The sequence below is a fragment of the Sprattus sprattus genome, assembly GCF_963457725.1.
Source record: "Sprattus sprattus genome assembly, chromosome: 7".
Taxonomy (NCBI): Eukaryota; Metazoa; Chordata; class Actinopteri; order Clupeiformes; family Clupeidae; genus Sprattus; species Sprattus sprattus.
The window spans coordinates 4,990,753-5,012,028 of NC_137926.1; the positions used below are offsets into that span (position 1 = coordinate 4,990,753).

The 21,276-nt window shown below is 44.3% G+C and overlaps 1 protein-coding gene across 3 annotated transcripts in view; it reads left to right on the top strand.

The window, feature by feature from the left end:
- Nucleotides 1-21,276, top strand: part of rai14 (retinoic acid induced 14) — a 45,599-nt gene that overhangs the window by 14,712 nt on the left and 9,611 nt on the right. For all 3 annotated transcript variants that reach the window (XM_080842404.1, XM_080842406.1, XM_080842405.1), the window contains exons 3-11: nucleotides 1,814-1,944; nucleotides 6,064-6,152; nucleotides 6,479-6,543; nucleotides 10,206-10,263; nucleotides 11,125-11,195; nucleotides 18,838-18,944; nucleotides 19,431-19,618; nucleotides 19,968-19,996; nucleotides 20,745-20,834. In XM_080842404.1, the coding sequence (XP_080698530.1) occupies nucleotides 1,814-1,944; nucleotides 6,064-6,152; nucleotides 6,479-6,543; nucleotides 10,206-10,263; nucleotides 11,125-11,195; nucleotides 18,838-18,944; nucleotides 19,431-19,618; nucleotides 19,968-19,996; nucleotides 20,745-20,834 (828 nt within the window). The remainder of the gene's footprint in view (nucleotides 1-1,813; nucleotides 1,945-6,063; nucleotides 6,153-6,478; nucleotides 6,544-10,205; nucleotides 10,264-11,124; nucleotides 11,196-18,837; nucleotides 18,945-19,430; nucleotides 19,619-19,967; nucleotides 19,997-20,744; nucleotides 20,835-21,276) is intronic.

Below are 21,276 nucleotides of genomic sequence, written 5' to 3' on the forward strand. Positions count from 1 at the left end.
CAGGAGGTGCATTATGCTTGATTATTACAGTTCATTTGTGGAGTAGCCACCTCGTGAATAAAGTTCAGTGGAAAAATCTAGCCCTTCGCTAGCCAATATCTTGTGATGTAAACGTTCAAGTTCCAGAAAATGTAACTAATGCTGGACTGCTACCAGATGTTTTAAGAGGTGCTGCAACTGGCACATTTTAAAACCTCTTCAAACTCTGAAATTTGGTCACATTTGGTCACATTTCGTAAGGTTCCATTTCGTAAGGTTCCAGCAGCCAATTCATGCTTTTGTGAATGGCAAATTTTGGTTCATTAATAGTGGCAGATAGAAGCTATTTACCCAGTTTCCAACAAATCACCCTTAAGATGTCGCTACACCATGTGTTTCTCTGTTCCTCGGACATAGTTTCGTCTCTTCAAAATGTACTTTGAATCCTTTGCACACTGTTTACAGAGCCAGAAGATTTCTGTATATGGCAATTATTTTTAATTTATGATTATAAATACCCTTGGGTATGTTATATCGGTTTTTGCGAATTACCCTTGGCCCTCTTCTGACATGTAGCAGTCCATATTGGTATGAGTCACCACATATTAATTTGACCAATATTAGTGTTAATTCACCTGCTTTTGTTTACCAAAGGTATCGCATGTTGGAAATGGAATGGAAATGAGCCCTAGTGACTATGTTATGGCAGAGATAGTGACACACACACACACACACACACACACTCTGAATTCGATCTCTGCCTTTCACACATCCAGGGTAGTGATGCACACAGTGAAGCACAGTGAAGCACACTAACCCTGAGCAGTGAGCTGCTTTTGAGCGCCCGGGGAGCAGTGATGGGGGTTAGGTGCCTTGCTCAAGGGCACCTCAGCCCTGGATGTAGGCATGGGACTGCATTGCTCAACCACTTCCCCCGCCCAAATTTTTTTCTACTGGTCGGGGATCGAACCGGCAACCTTGATCAATACTTTCCTGAAAAACCTGTTGAATGAAAGTTGACACACGTCTTCTGCCCTCTGCTGGATTATCTGTACACTTTATGTGCACAGTAGATAGTTTGAATGCTATATCCAAAATGGCTGCCTTCTTCTAGTAACTACTGTATATTTGGCAAGGAAGTCTTTGGCAATTTGATATGAATAACATTTATATTGCTACAAATATGTCAATATAAAAATGTACTCTGTTAAAGCAACTTATAATTACATAATATTTCATATTTTATACTAAAAATTTGCTGAAAATGTATGTATCAAATATGATACAACAGGTATTTAAGGTAAATACATTAAGTATGACCTATGATACAGCAAGTATTTAAGGTGATTTATCTGTCAATCCCTCCATTGTCTTTGTATTGCAATTCAGAAAGGTTATATCTCAGCAACTCTTTGATGACACACTGTCTTTTTGTTTTGCCTGCTGGAAAAAAGAAAAAACAACCCACATGAAATATTCCAAAATCATCTAAATACAATAAACAATTTGTTTTTGTTTCTAAAATGTTTATGATAAATAATTTGCCACACAAGCCTGATGTATCAAATATAATATGATGTGCAAAAACATCATATATGTGCATTTTACAAAAAAGCCTTGTACTAAATACTAAATATTTCTCGCTAACATTGGGATGTGTCAGTTTTTACAGGGTTAAATTGCATGCTTATATAAATACATATTATCCTTTTTTTAACATTTTATTTCCTCGTTACATATGTAAATGAGAAGCCATTAGTCTGTCTGTGATGTAATATTCAAGTTTTAATATATTTTTGCGTTTTTATTACTTTGTGTGTGTGTCTCCCTGTAGGGTCATGAATGGAGTAAGAACGACGAGCGACTCCTTAGTGCAGTGGAGCATGGGGAGGCAGATAAGGTGGCGTCCCTCCTGGCAAAGAAGGGGGCCAGTGCAGTCAAGCTGGATGCAGAGGGCAAGTCAGCGTGAGTATGCAGGCCATATGTGTGTGTGTTATCTTCCTCAAACAAATCACCCAAAAATTGGAAAATATATTCCTTCAGTTACATTTGTTCCATCATTTCAGAGATAATCAAGCATTAACCACATAAATGTTCATTTGGAATCAAACATAAAATATCTCATGAATTCTTTATCTGAATCAAGTCGGCTAGGAAAAATATCACATCAAATTCTCACTCGTAAATTCAGAAGTGTCCGCATTTGTCTTCAAACATTCGCCTAGAAGCACTTTACCTTAAGACACCCTATTCTATCGACGAGTATATATAAACCGACCAATGCCAGAATCGACTTTATGATTTTTTTGCAGTGCAGGGGTCATGTTGCAGTTGCAGAGAGCACACCTCATGCCAGCAAATGCTTCACAGCAAAGCGCATGGAAAGATATCACCAAGGAGAGATCTGAAATAACCTGCCACAGCTCAAAGCTGGCCACTCCACTAAAACCAATTCACCTCAAGTTCAAATGAGGCTCAACCAGAGGCAGTATATCAGTGTGTGGCATGTTCCCAGACGAGCATATTAACAACTGACTTCGAGAGAATCAAAACATACTATTAACTAGACTATTAATGTGTTCTTTACTTTGGGTGTGTAGGCGAAATGTGTTTGGAGGGGGAGATGCTTGTTTCACACTGTACATTCGGTATCCTTGGCGACAGACCACAGCAGTAGCGCTCTGTTCAGAGCCCCTCTCTCCTGCTCCCATAAATGAAGTGGGAGAGACGGCCCCAGTGAAAGAGAACACCACTGACCTCTGTGTTCCCGGCCAGCACACTACTGCTCCAGATTGACTCGGAGCGACGAGAGAGACGCTCGCACGAGCACACAATTCAACCTTTATCTCTCCCAGGGAGAGAAACGCTCCCATTGTTCGGCCTCTGGTTGATTCCAAAAACGCTCAAACTTGCGGTGGAACCACATGCGCTGGCTGCAGGATATTTCCCGCCGCAGTCGTCACCATGGAGATATCTAATTTACGAGTAATGACAGGATTAGACACGAGACCTCAGTTATGACCGTAATCATATGCTCCACTGGCCGTGTCATCTACCTTGAAAAGGCTTTTGATTACTCTCTTAATCATGTTAATTAACGAACAAGCTCAAATGGTGCTCTAAATGTGCTTACCAGAACAGTGTATATAGATGACCCGTGGGAGACTCTTGTGTGAAGTGAAGCGTACCCTCGCTCATCTCTTTGCAAATAAGCTTTAGTAATCGGCCTTGTTATTCATTTATTACCGCAGCTGTAATTAATCAAACTTAAAAACCCTTCTCTTAAGACCTTTAAATAGAATTAGAGCAAACTTTAAGCGATTTTAATCCCTGCCATCGGTTATTTTGCATTTGAAGTGTCAGAGATTGATGAGGCAGAAATATTCATTCAAGGTCAGTTTTCACGCTACCTCACGACTTCCAGAGCAATGCAGGCAGCATCGAAAGCTTACCATTTTTCCACCACTAGCCGTGTTGAAAATGTCAAAGGTCTGTTCATAAACACGGTCATCTCGGGCATCTCGGTCAGGATGCGATGCTCCTGCTGACCTTTTCTTTTGTTTTTTGTTTTGGGGATTTTTATGCCTTTAATTGACAGAGCAGTAGAGATTGTGATAGGAAATGAGAGGGAGAAGAGGTAGGGGAGTAGACAGGAGAAATTGCATCGGGCTGGATTCGAACCCGTGACCTCCTTGAGCGCCAAGCCCGAATCTGGTCGGGGCTACTCTTTGAGCCAGAGTGCCCCCCTGCTCCTACTGACCTTTAGTGTGGTCTACACAGCCTGTCTTCCTCATCATCTGCATACAGATGTGGACCTCAGAGCTCTCCATGACCCTGTTGCTTCTCCTGTATCCTCTCCCCTCCTCTTCTCTCCTTTCCTCTCCTCTCCTCTCCTCTCCTCTTCTCACCTTCCGTCTCCATGACCCCTGTTGAAGGCACTATTTAGCTAAGAGCTGCTTCTTTTTGCTTTTGCTGTGACAATTGCCATCGGTATTAGGGCTGCTACACACAACTACTTTGATTGTCGAATTATTCATCAATAATTGAAATGAATAATCGACTATTCGGATTATGAGTTGCAGTTACTCCATTGGTCTTGCTTATCGGCTTTTAAATTTAGCTTGATGCTTTAGGCCACATTTAATCTGGCCCGCCAGCTCCTCCTGTTGCAAAAAGTTCCATTGATTTGAATGAGCAACGGTGAAATTCTATTTGGTTTGCCTAATTTTCCCTCAGGATTAGTAAAGTATCCATCTATTTATCTATCAGAGCTTGTCTGCCGTGGCCGCTGGTATGTCGAACGCACCACAAATACTGCAAGTCCCACAATGCACTGTCCCCGCGTTGGTAGCATACGTCAATTTAGGGAGCGCTTGCCCCACTGTCCGGCCCTCAACTTACACCAATTTTTTTTACTTCGATCCTCTGTGTATTTGAGTTTGACACCCCTGCTTAAGGCGTAGGATTACTAACAGTGAGGACAATAAAGATGAGAACTTGTGAGTGCAGTTGTTTGCTGGGGAGTACAAGTCTGCTTCCTTTGATAGTAGCATTACGAAATCCAAGAAACCACCCAAGTCATTCCAATTAATTTGAATGCAACCCACATTGGGCACGCATGCATGGACACAAGTTGCAGCAATCTTTCACGATTTAGAAAGTATCAAATTCTCCGGTATTCTCTAAACTTGCATACTCGGCAGCAATACTGTCTACAGCCAAAAATGTCACTATGACAAAGATACAATGTTTAAGCGGAGAAATTCTAAGTTGAGAAATCACTCCGATGGAGTAACATAGCATACAAATTCGAGCATTCTCAGTCAGTATGAAAAACACATGCAGTGATGGACTCTTAAATTCATCGGCAACTAATTCAGTCAACGATTTTTATCGACTACATTGATTCATTGTTGCATCCCGAATTGGTATGCAGCGCCCCATTGATTAAGCCACGAGGGTGCTGATTGTTATCTCATTGGCAGTGAGTGGCTCGCCTGGAGATGATCAGGCTTTGTTCCTCAGATTGATTTGGCTGAGAGGAATGAGACAGCCTTCAAAGCACAGATTTTATTGCTCACTGCGGCGCACGTTTGGAGACGTCGAAGGTTGGCATGAATTTTAAAACTCCTACCCACCATGGCCTTATAGATGTATTCAGGCTGAACCAGAATAATAAATCATGATCGAATCAGAAGGGGATGGACAGGTCTTTTAATGGAACGATATCCAGCTTCTGTATGCTGAGTACGCTCCTTAATTCATTTCCAAACATTTATTATCACTTACTATCACATCAGTCGGAGAAGCTGCCACACTAAGGTATTGCCTCTTGGTATAAAATGCGCTATATAAATACAGTTTGATTTGATACAAAATGCAGGGGTTCTGTACAACGATTTGCACAAAGTAATTGAAGCCCCTTAGACAGCTGTCTTAAAGCTCCAGTTATAAACTTGATGTTCCTGCCTTGTGTCCCTCAGTCTCCCCTAACCGCTGGTACACGTCTCATGTTTCTCATGCAGCTTGTAACCACTGCCGTGTGATGTGTTATCCATTCAGGTTTCATAAACTGGAGCCAAACCACGACGTGAAAAATGGACATTGCTGTTGTACTTGTATTGACATAGCCAAGAATATGCACTGAGAAAGGACTACTATAGGCCCTCAGTAGTTCTTTCCTCTTTCCATATACATTCCAGTAAATGGGCTTTAAAAGTGTCGGTCAGATGTTTTAATATGTGTTGTGCCCTAGCATGTTTTCCGTGCCCACTAATACCCCGTTGTTCCCCATACCGTCCCTAGAAGGTAACCTACCCTATACCTTCCCAAAAAAGAGACTTTAAAATGCTGGTCAGATAGGTTAATGTGTTTACGTGTCCATACATTCCAATCAATAGGTTTTAAAGTGTTGATCAGATGGTTTAATGTGTGTTGTGCCCTAGCATGTTTACGTGCCCACTAATACCCCGTTGTTCCCTATACCGTCCCTAGAAGGTTACCTACCCTATACCTTCCCAAAAAAGAGACTTTAAAATGCTGGTCAGGTTTATGTATTTACGTGTCCACTTGTTCCCTGCTCAGCTTGCACGTGGCTGCTCTGAGGGGTCAGGTGGAGTGCCTGGCTGTGATTCTGGCCCACGGCGTGGACGTCTCAGTAATTGATGCTTCAGGTCAGTCTGAAATGGCTCCCTCGATATCTCTCCCTTTCTGTCTTTTTTTCCCCTCCCTCTTTCATACACTTTCTTGCTCATTTCTCTCTGTCTGTCTGTCTGTGTGTCCATGTCTCTCTCTCTCTCTCTCTCTCTCTCTCTCTAACTTGCCTCTTTCTACCTTACACTTATCTCCCTCTCTGTTGGTTTCTGAGGAGGAAAAATAAATTCCTTGCCGATGAAGTTATTTTCTGAAGTACTTCTCCTGGTTGGACATAAAATTGAAACTCCTCTTGACTTAGTCTCTCTGTTCCCACCTCTCTCCCCATCTGTTTTTCAACCTGTAGGTTTTACCGCTTTACACCTTGCTGCCAAAAACAATCACCAGGACTGTGCCAAAAAATTGATACAGGTATTTCAAGATTTTCACACCTCCGCTACCATGTACAGTGTGTGCTTTCACTCGAGAGGAAATTAATATTCCATTTGAAAGGCCTTGCACCCTCCTTCAGTGTGCTGCGTGAGAATGTTCCAGAAGGAGATGAAAGGGAGACTGAAAATAGAGATTCCACAGTACTCGTAGCACAGTTATGCTAATCTTAACTACATCAGTTCCTGCTGTGCTGCCCCTCTTTCTCTCTGGAAATGTTATTGTCAGTGCTGTACGTCAGTCCCTCAAATTAGGCAAAGGGAACTGGATGCCTAGCAACTACTGAAATTAGTATTTACGTTACCCTTTTAGCCCAAGAAGTGGGTTTGGGCCGATTGCACCGCCAGCTGTAGACAGAGGAGTTTGATTAGCACTGGTCACCGGTTCAGTTTTAATAGAGAACTATTGAGAACTATTTCTTATAGAGAAATGTGTTCCCTTCTGTTCTAAAGCGCACTTAAAACACTGAACTAAAAAGCTGACGTAAGAAAAAGAAAAAGCACAAGTAAATAACTAATGCAAAAAAGCGCCAACTGGATAACTTTTTTTGAAGTCCACTGGTGCCACTGTGAGAAGAGCATCGTCTCTTCTGTGTCCACTGGCCCGTCAGCTGCTTCCCCCGTGCCCACGGCCTACGGCGTGCCCACAGCATGCTCATGGCGTGCTAGCGCCCGCGCTTGTGATCGGAGTCGGTGAGCAGCATCAAGTCCCCTTCCTGTGTGCTGACCCCAGCATGGCACAGCAGCAGCAGCAGCAGCAGCAGCAGCCTTAGCACATGACTTCATACTTCCTCCTCTCCCACAGTAAGAAACACACGCGAGGGTCCTTGTCAGACTGCCTGGTCCCTGTAGAGCAGAGCTCCCTGATCTCTCCAGGTGATCTACCATCCTGCAGGTTTTAGAAAGCATGACAGTCAAGCACATTGATGCGGTGTGCTAATACCATGTCGGATAGCCCCTTCAAAATTTGATGAGGGGCATAAGAGTTGTTTGTTATAGATAAAAGCTGTGACTGGTGGTCTTTAAGTATTAAAGTGTAGAGTACATTGCATACATACATCACTGAGATTGTTGCTGCTCCTGTAGCATAAGGGGGAGGGGGGGGGTCACAGATTAATCAATTAATTTACTAAACTCTAACTAAAACTAAAGTCTAAATATCAGCTAGATGTGTACTCACTCCACAACTCCACTACCACCAATATTATGAACTGGCTCACTCTTAAAGTGTTTTTTAAGGGTCGTTAACAAAGCTGTTTTATTTTGTGGTAGAATTTAAACTAAAGTACATCATACATGCTGTATAGTCATTTTAGTAATTAGTGGCATTAGAGAAGAATTGGAAAGGTATTGGAAAATGAGATTAGATTGAGCACCTACAGCTAATTATGTGGCCCTTCCATGTGATCGGGGGGTTATTTCCCTCTTTCTATAATTATTTGGTGTATTTACCAGCCTTAAGACAAATCTGATAAAAAGCTAATTACAGCCTATCAGCTGTTGTGATAATTAGACAAGTTCGAGCTAGTCGAAACCGAACTCTCGGGGTTGACACAGATTTCAGATTAAAAAGAAAAAAAAGCAATAACTGACAGTGTGTGTGTGTGTGTGTGTGTGCATGTTCAAAAGACGACCCCCCCCCCCTTCACATGTAGACGTCCATTTGTATGACTCGCTGGGAAGCCTCTGCAGCGACTGGTTCACAGGCCATCATCCTTTGCACTGGCCTCCATTGTCAGGTTTAATACATCCTCTCTCCATTCTCTCTGCCCATGCCTGTCATATGGAGGCATTGTGTCGATTGGTGCGTGAACACTGGGTTGACACGCCGCTCAAAAAGCTACGGCACATCGCTGACTACCAGCCGTGTGCCGGGAAAGGGCTTGCCGTGTTCATTTGACACGTCTCCAGACAATGGGGGTAGTGTATGTATCAGGATGGACGGAGTCAAACATTTTAAGTGATGGTTAATGCTTGTGTCTATTTTATATTGAAATAAGATGCATTACTTTACCAATTGATTGCACTATACTTTATTGCATTATTATATTGTATTATACTTAGTTGTACAGTGAATGTCAAAAAATGTATGCTATCTTGAAGGTCACAAATCCACATATCAGTATATTGGCTACCTTTGCAGTCAAACCGCCTGATCTTGGTACTTTGCTGTATGTAGTAGATAGTGGTCAAAGTCAGTGAAGGTCGTATGCAACTATATCATGTCTGTCTCTCCCCTTCCCAGAGTAAGGCCCAATCTCAATACTTCCCCTTACCCCTTATCTTTCCCCTTACCCTTGAAGTTGCGCGTTCATGTGAGAGCTAGTGGTGTCTCAATACCCAATTTGATCAAGATTAAGGGGTAAGGTTAAGTGGTGTATGGTCCTTGTTTTTAAGCTGATCGGAGAGCTACCTTGCTCCTCCAAGGGCTATCCCAGAGCACACCGCGAAACCAGCTCGGGAATTTTCAAAAAAACATGGCTGCTTGAAGCGAGGAATATTTTACATGAATAAAGCTATCTACACAACTTTTTATATGTTTATAATGACTCGGTTTGATCTGATATGTGCTATTCGAGCGATGCATAGTATTGTAGGTCTTAACTGAAGCTTTCAAACGGTAGTTTTAGGATACAATTAGCGCGTATACCACCACTCCATTGGCTTATATGGTAGCTTGCCAGCTATCATGCTACGTACACTACATGTAAGTATTTTTGGCTTATAATTAATTTAAAAATGACGACAGTCTTGTTTCGTGCTCTACACAGTTGTATACATATATATTTGCAACCATGTTCTTCATTATACTTTTTTTAAATCGCTAGTTTCATAGCTCATACAGTCACGCATGACGTACCCGAAACCGAGTGGCGTCTCATTTCATAGGGGAAAGATCTCAGCCCTTGGCCCTTACACTTGCAAGTGCTAGGGTTAAGACAAAGACAAGACTAAGCAAAAGGGGCAAGGAGAAGAATCGAGATTCGGCCTAAGAGTGTGGTGGATGCTCCTCACTATAACATGTCTGTCTCATCTGCATGCCTTATCACATGACCAGATTTAATGGAAAATTGTCAGTTGTTATAATTGTGTCATTGTATACATTTATGTGAAATCCATAAAAAAAGAATTGAATATATAAAAAATATAACATGTCTGTCCCTTCCCTTCCCAGAGTAAGAGTGTGGTGGATGCTAACATGTCTGTCCCTTCCCTTCCCAGAGTAAGAGTGTGGTGGATGCTAACATGTCTGTCCCTTCCCTTCCCAGAGTAAGAGTGTGGTGGATGCTAACATGTCTGTCCCTTCCCTTCCCAGAGTAAGAGTGTGGTGGATGCTAACATGTCTGTCCCTTCCCTTCCCAGAGTAAGAGTGTGGTGGATGCTAACATGTCTGTCCCTTCCCTTCCCAGAGTAAGAGTGTGGTGGATGCTAACATGTCTGTCCCTTCCCTTCCCAGAGTAAGAGTGTGGTGGATGCTAACATGTCTGTCCCTTCCCTTCCCAGAGTAAGAGTGTGGTGGATGCTAACATGTCTGTCCCTTCCCTTCCCAGAGTAAGAGTGTGGTGGATGCTAACATGTCTGTCCCTTCCCTTCCCAGAGTAAGAGTGTGGTGGATGCTAACATGTCTGTCCCTTCCCTTCCCAGAGTAAGAGTGTGGTGGATGCTCCTGACGGTGCAGGAAGAACAGCTCTGCATCATGCAGGTAGGGAGAAAATTGCAATGCATGTTCAGTCTTTATTGCATACATACACAAAGGTGTACACGTACACAATTATCCAGCACGCTGTCTGTTATTTCATGTATGGTTGAACTGGCTGGCTTTGTTGTTTCTGCCTGCTATTGCTGTGATGAGCTCATGATTGCATTATGGCATTGTGTTTTAATGTTTTTAGTTTTATATGGTTTAAACCGATGCCTAAGGGCCTTGACGGTTTCAGTCTCTTCAATTGTTTTATGAAATGATGCAATATTTGGGTTTGCTTTGTTTGTTTATTTATTTATTCATTTTTTTTAACCGGTTGTGATTCAATGGATTGTGGCTAAGTGGTAGAATGTACCCAAATAACCTTTCCAGTCAAGCTACAATGAATGCTCTCAATGGCTTCCTATGGCATTTGACTTGCCTGTATGTAGCATATAGGCAAGCTGTCATTATGTCAAAATTGAACCACAATTTGTTTTTGAGAGGACAGTGCCATTTTGCGTCAGTCACTGCCAATGATGAAGGCCGCCCACTATGTTTAGCATTACGGAGCGCCATGCTGGCCCCAATCTAGACCTTTTAAGGGGAACATGCTATTTCCCCCCCATCTGTGCTGATTGAGGATAAATGCTGTTGAGTGTCCATTTGGAGTCATTATCTGGGGTGATCATTATTGGTCATCTCTGCTGGCATCCTGAACAATCTACATCAAACCATTTCGAAAAGAAATGGCTGATTTGATAGACTTTGTTCTCTTGATTACTTACTTCTGTTCTCTTGATCATGGGAGGTCTGGGCTGGAGTATTGTTTATGTTTATTTTTATTTTTATTAATCGATGCTGTTTTCTCTCCCGTTGCAGCTGCCTGTGGAAACCTCCCAATGGTCGAGCTCCTGCATGAACACAAGTGTCCAGTGAACCTCAAGGATGCGGTGAGTGCCCCCACGCTGTTGCATCACACACACACACACACACACACACACTCATCATCTGTATGCTACACCCGTCCACATCTCTGTCTCTCTCAGATCTGGTCTTGAAGCCATGTCAGTAACGCCTCTTGCACTTTCTTGTGACTAATTCTGTCAGTGGGAAGCTTAATTGCTGTTCACATTGAAGCCAACTAGATGGTATCCGTTTCTTTCTATGTTATAGATTTGCCCTAAGCATGCCAGAGGCAGTCATTTGAGGGGCTGTGTCTGTATGTAGTGCACGGCCAATCACGACAGATCTTATTGCAGTGTGCCTTAAACAGCACAACACAGCACTGTCCCTCGCCTGCTGTGTGTGAAGGTTACGGTGATTGAACTCCATTTTGACAGTGGTTTGAGGTCTCTCTGAAGGGCCAATCATTTTTTTTTCCTTTATTGTTTTTTTTTTTCCTCTCCTCTCCGTATGGTTTAATGGTGTGTGTTTTTCTTTATTTTTCCCAGAAGGCTTCATGCTCTAAAGCTCTCGTTCAGATTGCCGGAGGCTACTTTGGGAGTTTGGTGCCGGCTACAGTTGAAACAGGCCTGTTTACTTCAGTTAATTAACTCTGGCGGTCTCGTGGCTGTTGTGCTCGTACAGGGACTATTAAGCGTCGTCTTGCTCTCTCGGTGCCACTAGTGTGTGTGTATAAACACAAACTCGACAGTGGGTAATGACTGGAGGAATTCTCCGTCAGGGTAAACACTTCTTCATTTAGGTTGATTTACCCTGTATGTTGGCTAATACTAATCAGACTCTGCTGGAATATGATTAGAATATTTTCCCGTATCAGTATGATTCGTCATTTATCTCGAGGTGTTGGGTTTTTTGTTTTTGTGGGAGTGAGTTCTGAGTCATAGTTGCTGTCCCATTTGCGAGCGCCAAGTTTGTGGGGAAACATTGATATGCTTGAGCTCCTCTTAATTGGTTCCCAACATCTATGCAGGAAGGGAGAAGGCATCTTTCTACTCATAAAGCACCAAGCTGGGCTCGCTCTGAGCGAAGAAGAGGCTGAAAGAAGGAGTGCAGAGAGAGAGAAAGAGGGGAGGATGAGGGCTGGGAAAAGCGATTGAAAGAGATGAGGCTGGGTAAAATGAGAGAGAGAGCTCTTAACTAGTCACAGGCCTGACACTTGGCTCAGCCGCTGCTGATTGTCACTGCTAAGCGACATAACATAGTGACATGAAGTCTTTCCCACAGGAACGGGCCATATATCTCACTTTGTCATAGTTTTCTATTCCAGTATAATGCATAGCATTTGTACTGCGCTTACTTTTTCCTCTGGGAATTGCACACAAAAAAATAATAGTTTTCTCCCACAAATGTTTTTTTAAAGAACTCATACTTTGAGACTTTATGGAGGTCATTGATTGAAATCGCGAGGTTATATAAATCGATAATAAGACATTTCGTCATGTGCACAGAGATAACCACCACTATTAGTAAGAGCTTCAGGTCAATCGATAGAGGTTTGACCCTGTCAGCGCTGTTCAGTGTGGGGTGTTGTGAGGACCTCTTGTAGCACGATGGCAAGAGGAGTACGGTTCACAGATCACAAGCATGGGGCAATGTGGCTCTGTAAATTGGCTCTCTCTCTCACTACTTGAGATGCCTTTCTGTTCAGCCTGCCTCATTCCCCATCTGATCAAGGACCTGCTCCCGGACAAACACACTCCTTTTCTCCTCCCCTCAGCTCTCCTCCACAGCCCTAGTTATCCCTGAGCCACACACACACACACACACACACACGCGCGCCCGCACATACACACACACACACACACATACCCACACACACACACACACACACACACATACCCAAACACACACATACCCACACACACACATACCCACACACACACACACACACACACATACCCACACACACACACACACATACCCACACACACACACACACACACACATACCCACACACACACACACACACATACCCACTCACTACCAGCCGCCGCTGAGGATCTGCACACCACACAAGAATAATGGCGCTTTGATTCCCCCCGCGGATAAAAGAGCCACTTAATCTTCATTTGCTCCGTGTGCGGGGAGGGGGAGGGGGGGGGGGGGGAGGGGGCACCTGGTGATCAAACGGCACTGGCGGCAAACATAAGCACTGATAAGTGCCTGCTGCCCTGCCAGCCCGACGCGGTTCTCTGCATCTCATTGTGGTGAAATATTTGGCACCGGTTGCGAGGGGTGAGGAGAGAACAGTCTTGGAGTCTCGGTCGCTCGCTCGTTCACTCGCTGGCGGTGGCCAGGCCAAAGGCCTCGTTATGAAGGGGGCTGGTCCACCATCTGAGAGTACAGCTTCTGCATCTGGAACTCATTCTTCTTTATTCTCCATATTCTGTTTGGAGGGATGTTGGATATGCCAACTTGTTAATATCGACATGCCTTTATGTCTACGTCTTGAAGTGAATGTATGAAATAAACGACATCGACATGCCTATAAACGACATCGGCATGCCCATATGTCGACATGCCTATAAACGACATCGACATGCCTATATGTCAACGTCTTGAAATTAATTTATGAAAATCTCCATTGTCCGTGAACCGAATGTTTACAGTGCAGTTATCAGTGGCCATGTTCTCCGTAAAGTTACTAATGCAAGCGTGCATTACCTCATGTGTCTGCACTGCTCCAGATGGAATGATCTCACGTCACGTTCACGACTCACAAATTCAACTTGACAGAAAATGAAACCAAACACCCAAAATATTTCATTTATTGCTTTTATAAATCACGATCTCAAACAAGAGGACTTGCGTAGCAGTGTTCACCAGCTTCCAAACAAGAGAGCACGGCCTATTCCAAGTCTCATTGTTTTGGCCTGACCTTAAAGAGATTGGCCCTGTAATGGACAATCCCTTTTAGGAGTCTCTTTGAAAATGAAAAGCTTTGTTCTTTAAGCTGTGTACAGTATCTTTCAGGAACACATCACTGTGGTTGGATCTTTTATTTGGAAACTGTCGGCTTTGATACTAAATAGGGCACCTGAATGACGCTGGTCAAAGTTATGTGTAGTTTATTTAAACGTTCCTGTTGTTTAGGTCACGCTGTAGGAGACCTGCTGTTGTCGGGTCATGTAGTTAGAGGTCTCTTATCATAGCCCCTGCTATACACAGGCGGGCGGTCTTATAGTGTTTTGTTTTTGTTTATTCTTCCACCTTTTTTCATACTTACAGTTTGCCAGTCCACATGAGACTTCTGAAGGTTTAGAAGAAGGTGTATGTCGCTAGGTTTCCCTCTGCCCACTGAAGTGGGTCAAAGCAGGTTTAAGGCAATAGCTCAAAAGCCATTTTGCCTTAAAATATGACATTTTAATGGCAAGCTGGTCCTGTAGGAGGTGCTTTACCCCAAGTTCATTACAATTCATATGTGAGTGGCATCGCCTTGTGAATAATGTAAAAAAAAAAAACAACACTTCACTAGCCATTATCTTGTGATGTAAAGGTTCAAGCGTCACTGGATTTGACACCCTGCGTCACCAGGCATACCAAATGTCCTACACGGTGGCACTGCAACTGACACCATTCTTTACGGAGTCACTGAAACTGACACATTTCTTCACGGGGGGGAATGCAACTGACACATTCCTCCCGGGCTCTGACTTGGCAAACCATTTAGTGCCTGTAGTTGATTACTTCTCCTTTTGTAAACATTAACAGCCCCCCACTGCGATAATCGACTGCAGGCACTGAATGAGTTGATACGTCAGAGACAGGAACTAGGTGAATCATACAAGCCAAAACATGCCGGTGTGAATGGCCAATCTTTCTGACATTTTGTAGGCTTGTTCATATAAGCTATTTACCCAATAAAAAAATAAAAACTGTCACTACAGAATTCAAGTGTTATTTATATAGCGCCGGTAATTACTAAAATAGTCTCTAGGCGCTTTTCAGAGCCCATAACCTGAATCCCCAGGGGGGGAAAAGACTCCCTTTTAACAGGACGAAGCGTTGAGCAGAACCTCAGCTGTGAGCAGAGGGTTTCTGCAGGTAGATCAGGTGGGTATGGCGGCTGTAATCAGAGGGTTTCTACAGGTAGATCAGGTGGGTATGGGCATCAGAGGGTTTCTGCAGGTAGATCAGGTGGGTATGGGCAGCTGTGAGCAGAGGGTTTCTACAGGTAGATCAGGTGGGTATGGGCATCAGAGGGTTTCTGTAGGTAGATCAGGTGGGTATGGGCAGCTGTGAGCAGAGGGTTTCTACAGGTAGATCAGGTGGGTATGGGCATCAGAGGGTTTCTGTAGGTAGATCAGGTGGGTAAGGGCAGCTGTAAGCAGAGGGTTTCTGCGGGTAGATCAGGTGGGTATGGGCATCAGAGGGTTTTCTGTAGGTAGATCAGGTGGCAATGGGCAGCTGTATGCAGAGGGTTTCTGCAGGTAGATCAGGTGGGTATGGGCAGCTGTAATCAGAGGGTTTCTGCGGGTAGATCAGGTGGGTATGGGCATCAGAGGGTTTCTGCAGGTGGAAGAACTGCAACAGCCTACAGTGGAGATTGCCTAGACATGTCTTTATTTTTAAGGATTGGTCAATCTTCCAAAATCATTTTGTCTTTAAATCCTTTCGTTCACCTTCTCTATCACTTGTTGAAGTGGTCAAATCATTCAACCCTGCACTATTCCGGGGCAGTGCACACCATCTGCTTTGGCCCCGGTTACTGCTGCTTGCAGCTATATTTAAACTTCTTATTATGATAGTGTATACCCCTGTCCCTGTCGATACTCGTAGACATTTATGTTGTATTTACTGTACGTTTGCTATTGTATTCAAACATATTCAACTTAAAATCCTAGATTTTATGGACATACCACATTTTGCTAAATGGACATACCAAATTTAGCTAAATGTTGTAAATAAATGCCAAGTACAGTCATACAATGAAGATACTATTGTGTACATGTACATTTCACAAAATGCTCGAATTTACACAAGAATATATCTGTTGTAGTCGTAGTAGTAGTGTATGTAGTCACACTTATCCTAGTATTCACTAGACAGGTCGCAAAATCACAGAACGTAATTTACGTACTGCTTCACACACTATCACTGTATAGCCACCAGGTCCACTAGTTATAGTTCTTACATTTCCACTCAGAATAAGATATTCAACAAACATTGTAGTCTATAATTGCCAAAGACTTCATCCAGGGGCGGCCCTAGCACATTTGGCGCTCTAGGCGAGCTTCACTCCTGACGACACCAATGAAGAACATACCCCTCCGCTTTCGATTTTTGGCTCATTTCACCCTAATGTTAGATTTATTTTTTAATGTCAAAATATTGGTTGGAGATATAGAAGGGGCGCCAAAATATGCGTCCGGGGAAAAAAAAGAAAATTATAATTGCATTATTTGGCGCTCCCCCTCTAGATGACGCTCTAGACGCTCTGTAGGAAAGGCCGCCCCTGACTTCATCATTCAAGATAACACACTTCTTGGAACGGAAAATATTCGGTCAATTTCGCTTAATTGTTCCCCATTCTCTCAGTTTGTGAGGTGGTCGTATTGAGCACACATCTAGATTCAATGCAGTCACACAGAGTACAGCTCACTGCAAAGGAGAAAATCAGTTGGGTAAGGTCAGTGCAGTGTGCTGTCCTACAGTCACACACACACACACACACACACACACACACACACACACACACTTCTGAAAATAACTTGTCAAAGCACCCGTTCACCCTCCCTCTCTATTGGTTTAAACAGTAAGCATAGCATTCCTTGGCATCTCCAGCCCACTGCTAGCATTACAGATGGCTGAAGTGTCAGATTGTTAAATTAGTCAGCCTGGCACTGTATTCTCTGCTGATATACATGCTGATCTCACCTTACTTTAGATAGGACTGTTATATAACTGTATAATTATTCACCTATTTTTATTGAGTTTATTGTTTCAAACTTTATTGTTTCGGCTTTTGTACCTTTGCATAAGAAAGTTTTCCAACAAGGTTCCTGTTTTGTATAAATGCAAAGTTTGAGGGAATTAGCTGCTGCCATGTTAACGACCACTGGTGTGTGTGCGTTGAGAAACGTGTCGTGAAACAGTGTGAACACATGAAGTATTTGCGGCGGCGCCAGGGAGTATTTTCTCTCGGCCACGCACTAAATTACTGCCAATAGCCGACACTTAAACACACAGGTCACACACACACACACACACACACACACACACACACACACACACACACACCCAGAGGTCACACACGTCAGTTTGAACAAATACCGCTCAACAGGGCCTGGCTCTTTTCACAGCTCACTGATAGAATCCTCACCATGTTATCAAAGCTGGGGGGTGGGAGGTGGGGGGGTGATTCGCAGAATGCGCCCTAGAAAAGCCCGGCGGTAGAATGATACGTGCTCGGTTTATATTAACGTCAGTGGAATTTGTGACTGTATGTCAGTGCGCTGGGCCGTCCTGAAGACACGCTTTAGCGGTGACCCAGATGAACGCTGAGCCCAGACCGGGGTCTCTTTTTAGGGATAATTGACTCGTACAGAGAAGTAGGAAGGAAGGAAGGAAGGATGGAGGGATTGGGGAGAAGAAAGAATAAACCCGTAATTGTTTGCTTGGAGTCACGAACCAGGCGTCAGCGTGCTGCTCGGTAGGAGCGCGGGCTGGGCCGTGAGTCCTGCTAATGCAGAATAAATCTCATTTTGATGAGGTGTCAGTTTCCTGGACCAGGCTAATTAGCCAGCACCCAGTGACCTCTGTGTGTGTGTGTGTGTGTGTGTGTGTGTGTGTGTGTGTGTGTGTGTGTGTGTGTGTGTGTGTGTGTGTGTGAATATCCTGGTATGTTTGAGTGGGGGGGGTGGGGGAGCAGTGAGGAGATGAGATCCAGTTCTGTCAGAGCTCCATGGAAAGACGGGATAGCCAGCCAAGGGCTTTTTAAAGCAGCTCTCTTTTGTGTCCTTGTATGTGTGTGTGTGAGTGTGTGTGTGTGAGTGTGTGTGTGTGAGTGTGTCCCTTTTGTGTCCCTGTATGTGAAGTCCAGACCACAATGTGAGGCCTTTGCCCGCGTTAATTAGAGTGTGTGCATTGTTGCGCCCTTTCTTCCATGGTGGTGCTGTCTTTTGACATGCTCCTTTGGCCCTATATGGAGTTCGAAATGAAAAGGCATCTACTAATTATCTCTGGCCGCTCAAGGATGGGTTGTGTAATTACACAGCTGCTCAATGTACAATAGCTTTTTGAGCTAGTGAAGGAGAATCGGATCGGTTGGAAAGACAAAGCTGCAACATGACTGGGAATACAGGCAGCAGCACAGTGATGCAAGTTTGAACTGATTCGCAGGAGATACAAACAAAAGGTCAAAAAGGGAAATACACAAGAAGAGTTGCATCATAAGAACTCTCTCTTTCTCTCCCTGTGTGTGTGTGTTTGTGTGTGTGTGTGTGTGTGTGTGTGTGTGTGTGTGTGTGTGTGTGTGTGCGCTTGTGCGTGCCTGTGTGTGTGTGTGTGTGTGTGGGTGTGTGTACTTGTGTGTGTGTGCGTTTGTGTGTGTGTGGGTGTGTGTACTTGTGTGTGTGTGTGTGTGTGTGTGTGTGTGTGTGTGTGTGTGTGTGTGTGTTCTGCTTCCAGGAGGGCTTCACACCACTGCTGCTGTCAGCCAGGCATGCTCATGCAGATGTGTGCCGCACCCTGGTGGAGTGGGGGTCAGAGGTCAACGCTCGCGACAAGAATGGCAGGTAGGATCTCAGCTAGTGTGTGTGCGTGTGTGTGTGTGTGTGTGTGTGTGTGTGTGTGTGTGTGTGCGTGCGCCTCAGGGTCCTCAGCTGCCACCTGGGAGTTTCAAATTCGTGCCAGCCTTGACTTTTTAATGTTTTTTTTTGTTTTTGTTTTGGTTATTTGTTATTGTTTTACAGGTGATATAATATCACTTACATGCTTTATATACAAAAGATTGAACCCCAATTACTGACAAGCAATCAGACTAACGGCTACAACAGGCTCACAAACAGACTGCAGCGAATGACCTCCACATGAGTTATCCCATCCTGCGCTTCATTAGCCATCCTCCCCTGGTACCTAGAGCCTTGCACTGGCTTTGATGTTTGATGCCCAGCCCAGTGAAGCCCCTATCCGTATCTCCATCACGCTGGGTCCTGCCTGACTCCTGCCTCCCCTCCCCTGTGTGTGTGTGTGTGTGTGTGTGTGTGTGTGTGTGTGATCAGGACTGCGGTGATGCTGGCCAGTGAGAGCAGCTGTGTGGCTGCCGTTCAGGTGCTGGTCCAACGCGGAGCTGACCTCCGGGTCGCCGACTCCCTGGGCCACAACGTGCTGCACTATGCCAAGCTCTCCGGCAGCGCCGAGGTCCGGAACGTCCTGAACTCCGCTCTTCAGAGGCTGCAAGCCGACCCAGGTACGGAGCGCTTTGTGCCACTCACCAGCAGCCTTCCGAAAGTGGAATATTCCGGAAAAACTGTACTGAATTGATGTAAAGGCTATGCAATATTGTCTGCACTTAAGACACGTTTTCCTTCTGACTGAAAGGTGTTTATTATTCAATCCTCTCCTAATACACGTTCCCTCTTTTCACCTAGTGGTTGAAAATGATATAACATCTATGCAGCCTATTGCTTCCTCCTCAACCAAACATTGCCACCTTCTGGTGACTAGGTCTCACTTCAAAGTCTTCTGTTTTGCTAAGTGCAAAGGTATAATGTGCAATTGAGATGATAACAAAACTATTTCCCATCTCATCCTTGCAGAGAAGAAAACTCCTCCGAAAACTCCACAGGTAGGCATTTTCCTTGTTTATTTTTTTTTTTTACGTGGCCATTCAGGTTATCCAGACACTGCTGCTCGGCCTTGAGAAAGATGTAACATTGCAACAGCGCTTGTAGGTTCTAGTGTGTGTTTGCAGCCAATGACCACCTCCAGTCTCTGACTGTACCTGAGCGTCCAGTAGCTCTGGAGCAGCAGTGTTTGGAGTAGAAAACATGCCTGAGATCTCCTTTTCTTCTCTGCTTCTCTGCCTTGACACAGATGTAACATTGCAACAGCGCTTGTAGGTTCTAGTGTGTGTGTTTTCAGCCAATGACCACCTCCAGTCTCTGTCTGTAGTAGCACTGGAGCAGCAGTGTTTGAAGTAGAAAACATGCCTGAGATCTCCTTTTCTTTTCTGTGAGGCTCATGAGACTCACGCGACGCACTCTGAGCCACACACACACACACACACACACACACACACACACACCCACACCCACACCCACACCCACACCCACACCCACACCCACACCCACACACACCCCCACACCCACACACACGTGCATGAGCATGTGATAACCACATTAGAGACCAGGATGCTCTTTAGAAGCTCTGCGCTGATCAAAACCTTCAGGTTGGTTTTCCCACCTCTTTTACTAACCAAACTAAAGAGCACACTTCTCTCTCTTATCTCCCTCCCCCACTTGCTCTCTCTATCCCTTTTGCTCTTTCTCTCCCTTTTTTTCCTTTCTCTCCCTCTCTCCCTCACTCCCCTTCAGCATGATCAAGCTGCTAGGGTAAATGACGACAGAAGCGCAACCCCTAAAAAACGAAAAGCACCTCCTCCACCTCCCATTAGTCCCACGCAGGTAAAGACCACCTCCCCGTCTGCTCGTGCGTCTCCTTGTGTCTACGGGTATCTGTTTATCTGTTCATGGGTCTCCTTGTGTCTACGGGTATCTGTTTATCCGTTGTCTGTTGTTTCCTTGTGTCTACGGGTATCTGTTTATCCGTTGTCTGTTGTTTCCTTGTGTCTACGGGTATCTGTTTATCCGTTGTCTGTTGTTTCCTTGTGTCTACGGGTATCTGTTTATCCGTTGTCTGTTGTTTCCTTGTGTCTACGGGTATCTGTTTATCCGTTGTCTGTTGTTTCCTTGTGTCTACGGGTATCTGTTTATCCGTTGTCTGTTGTTTCCTTGTGTCTACGGGTATCTGTTTATCCGTTGTCTGTTGTTTCCTTGTGTCTACGGGTATCTGTTTATCCGTTGTCTGTTGTTTCCTTGTGTGTACAGGTATCTGTTTGTCTGTTAG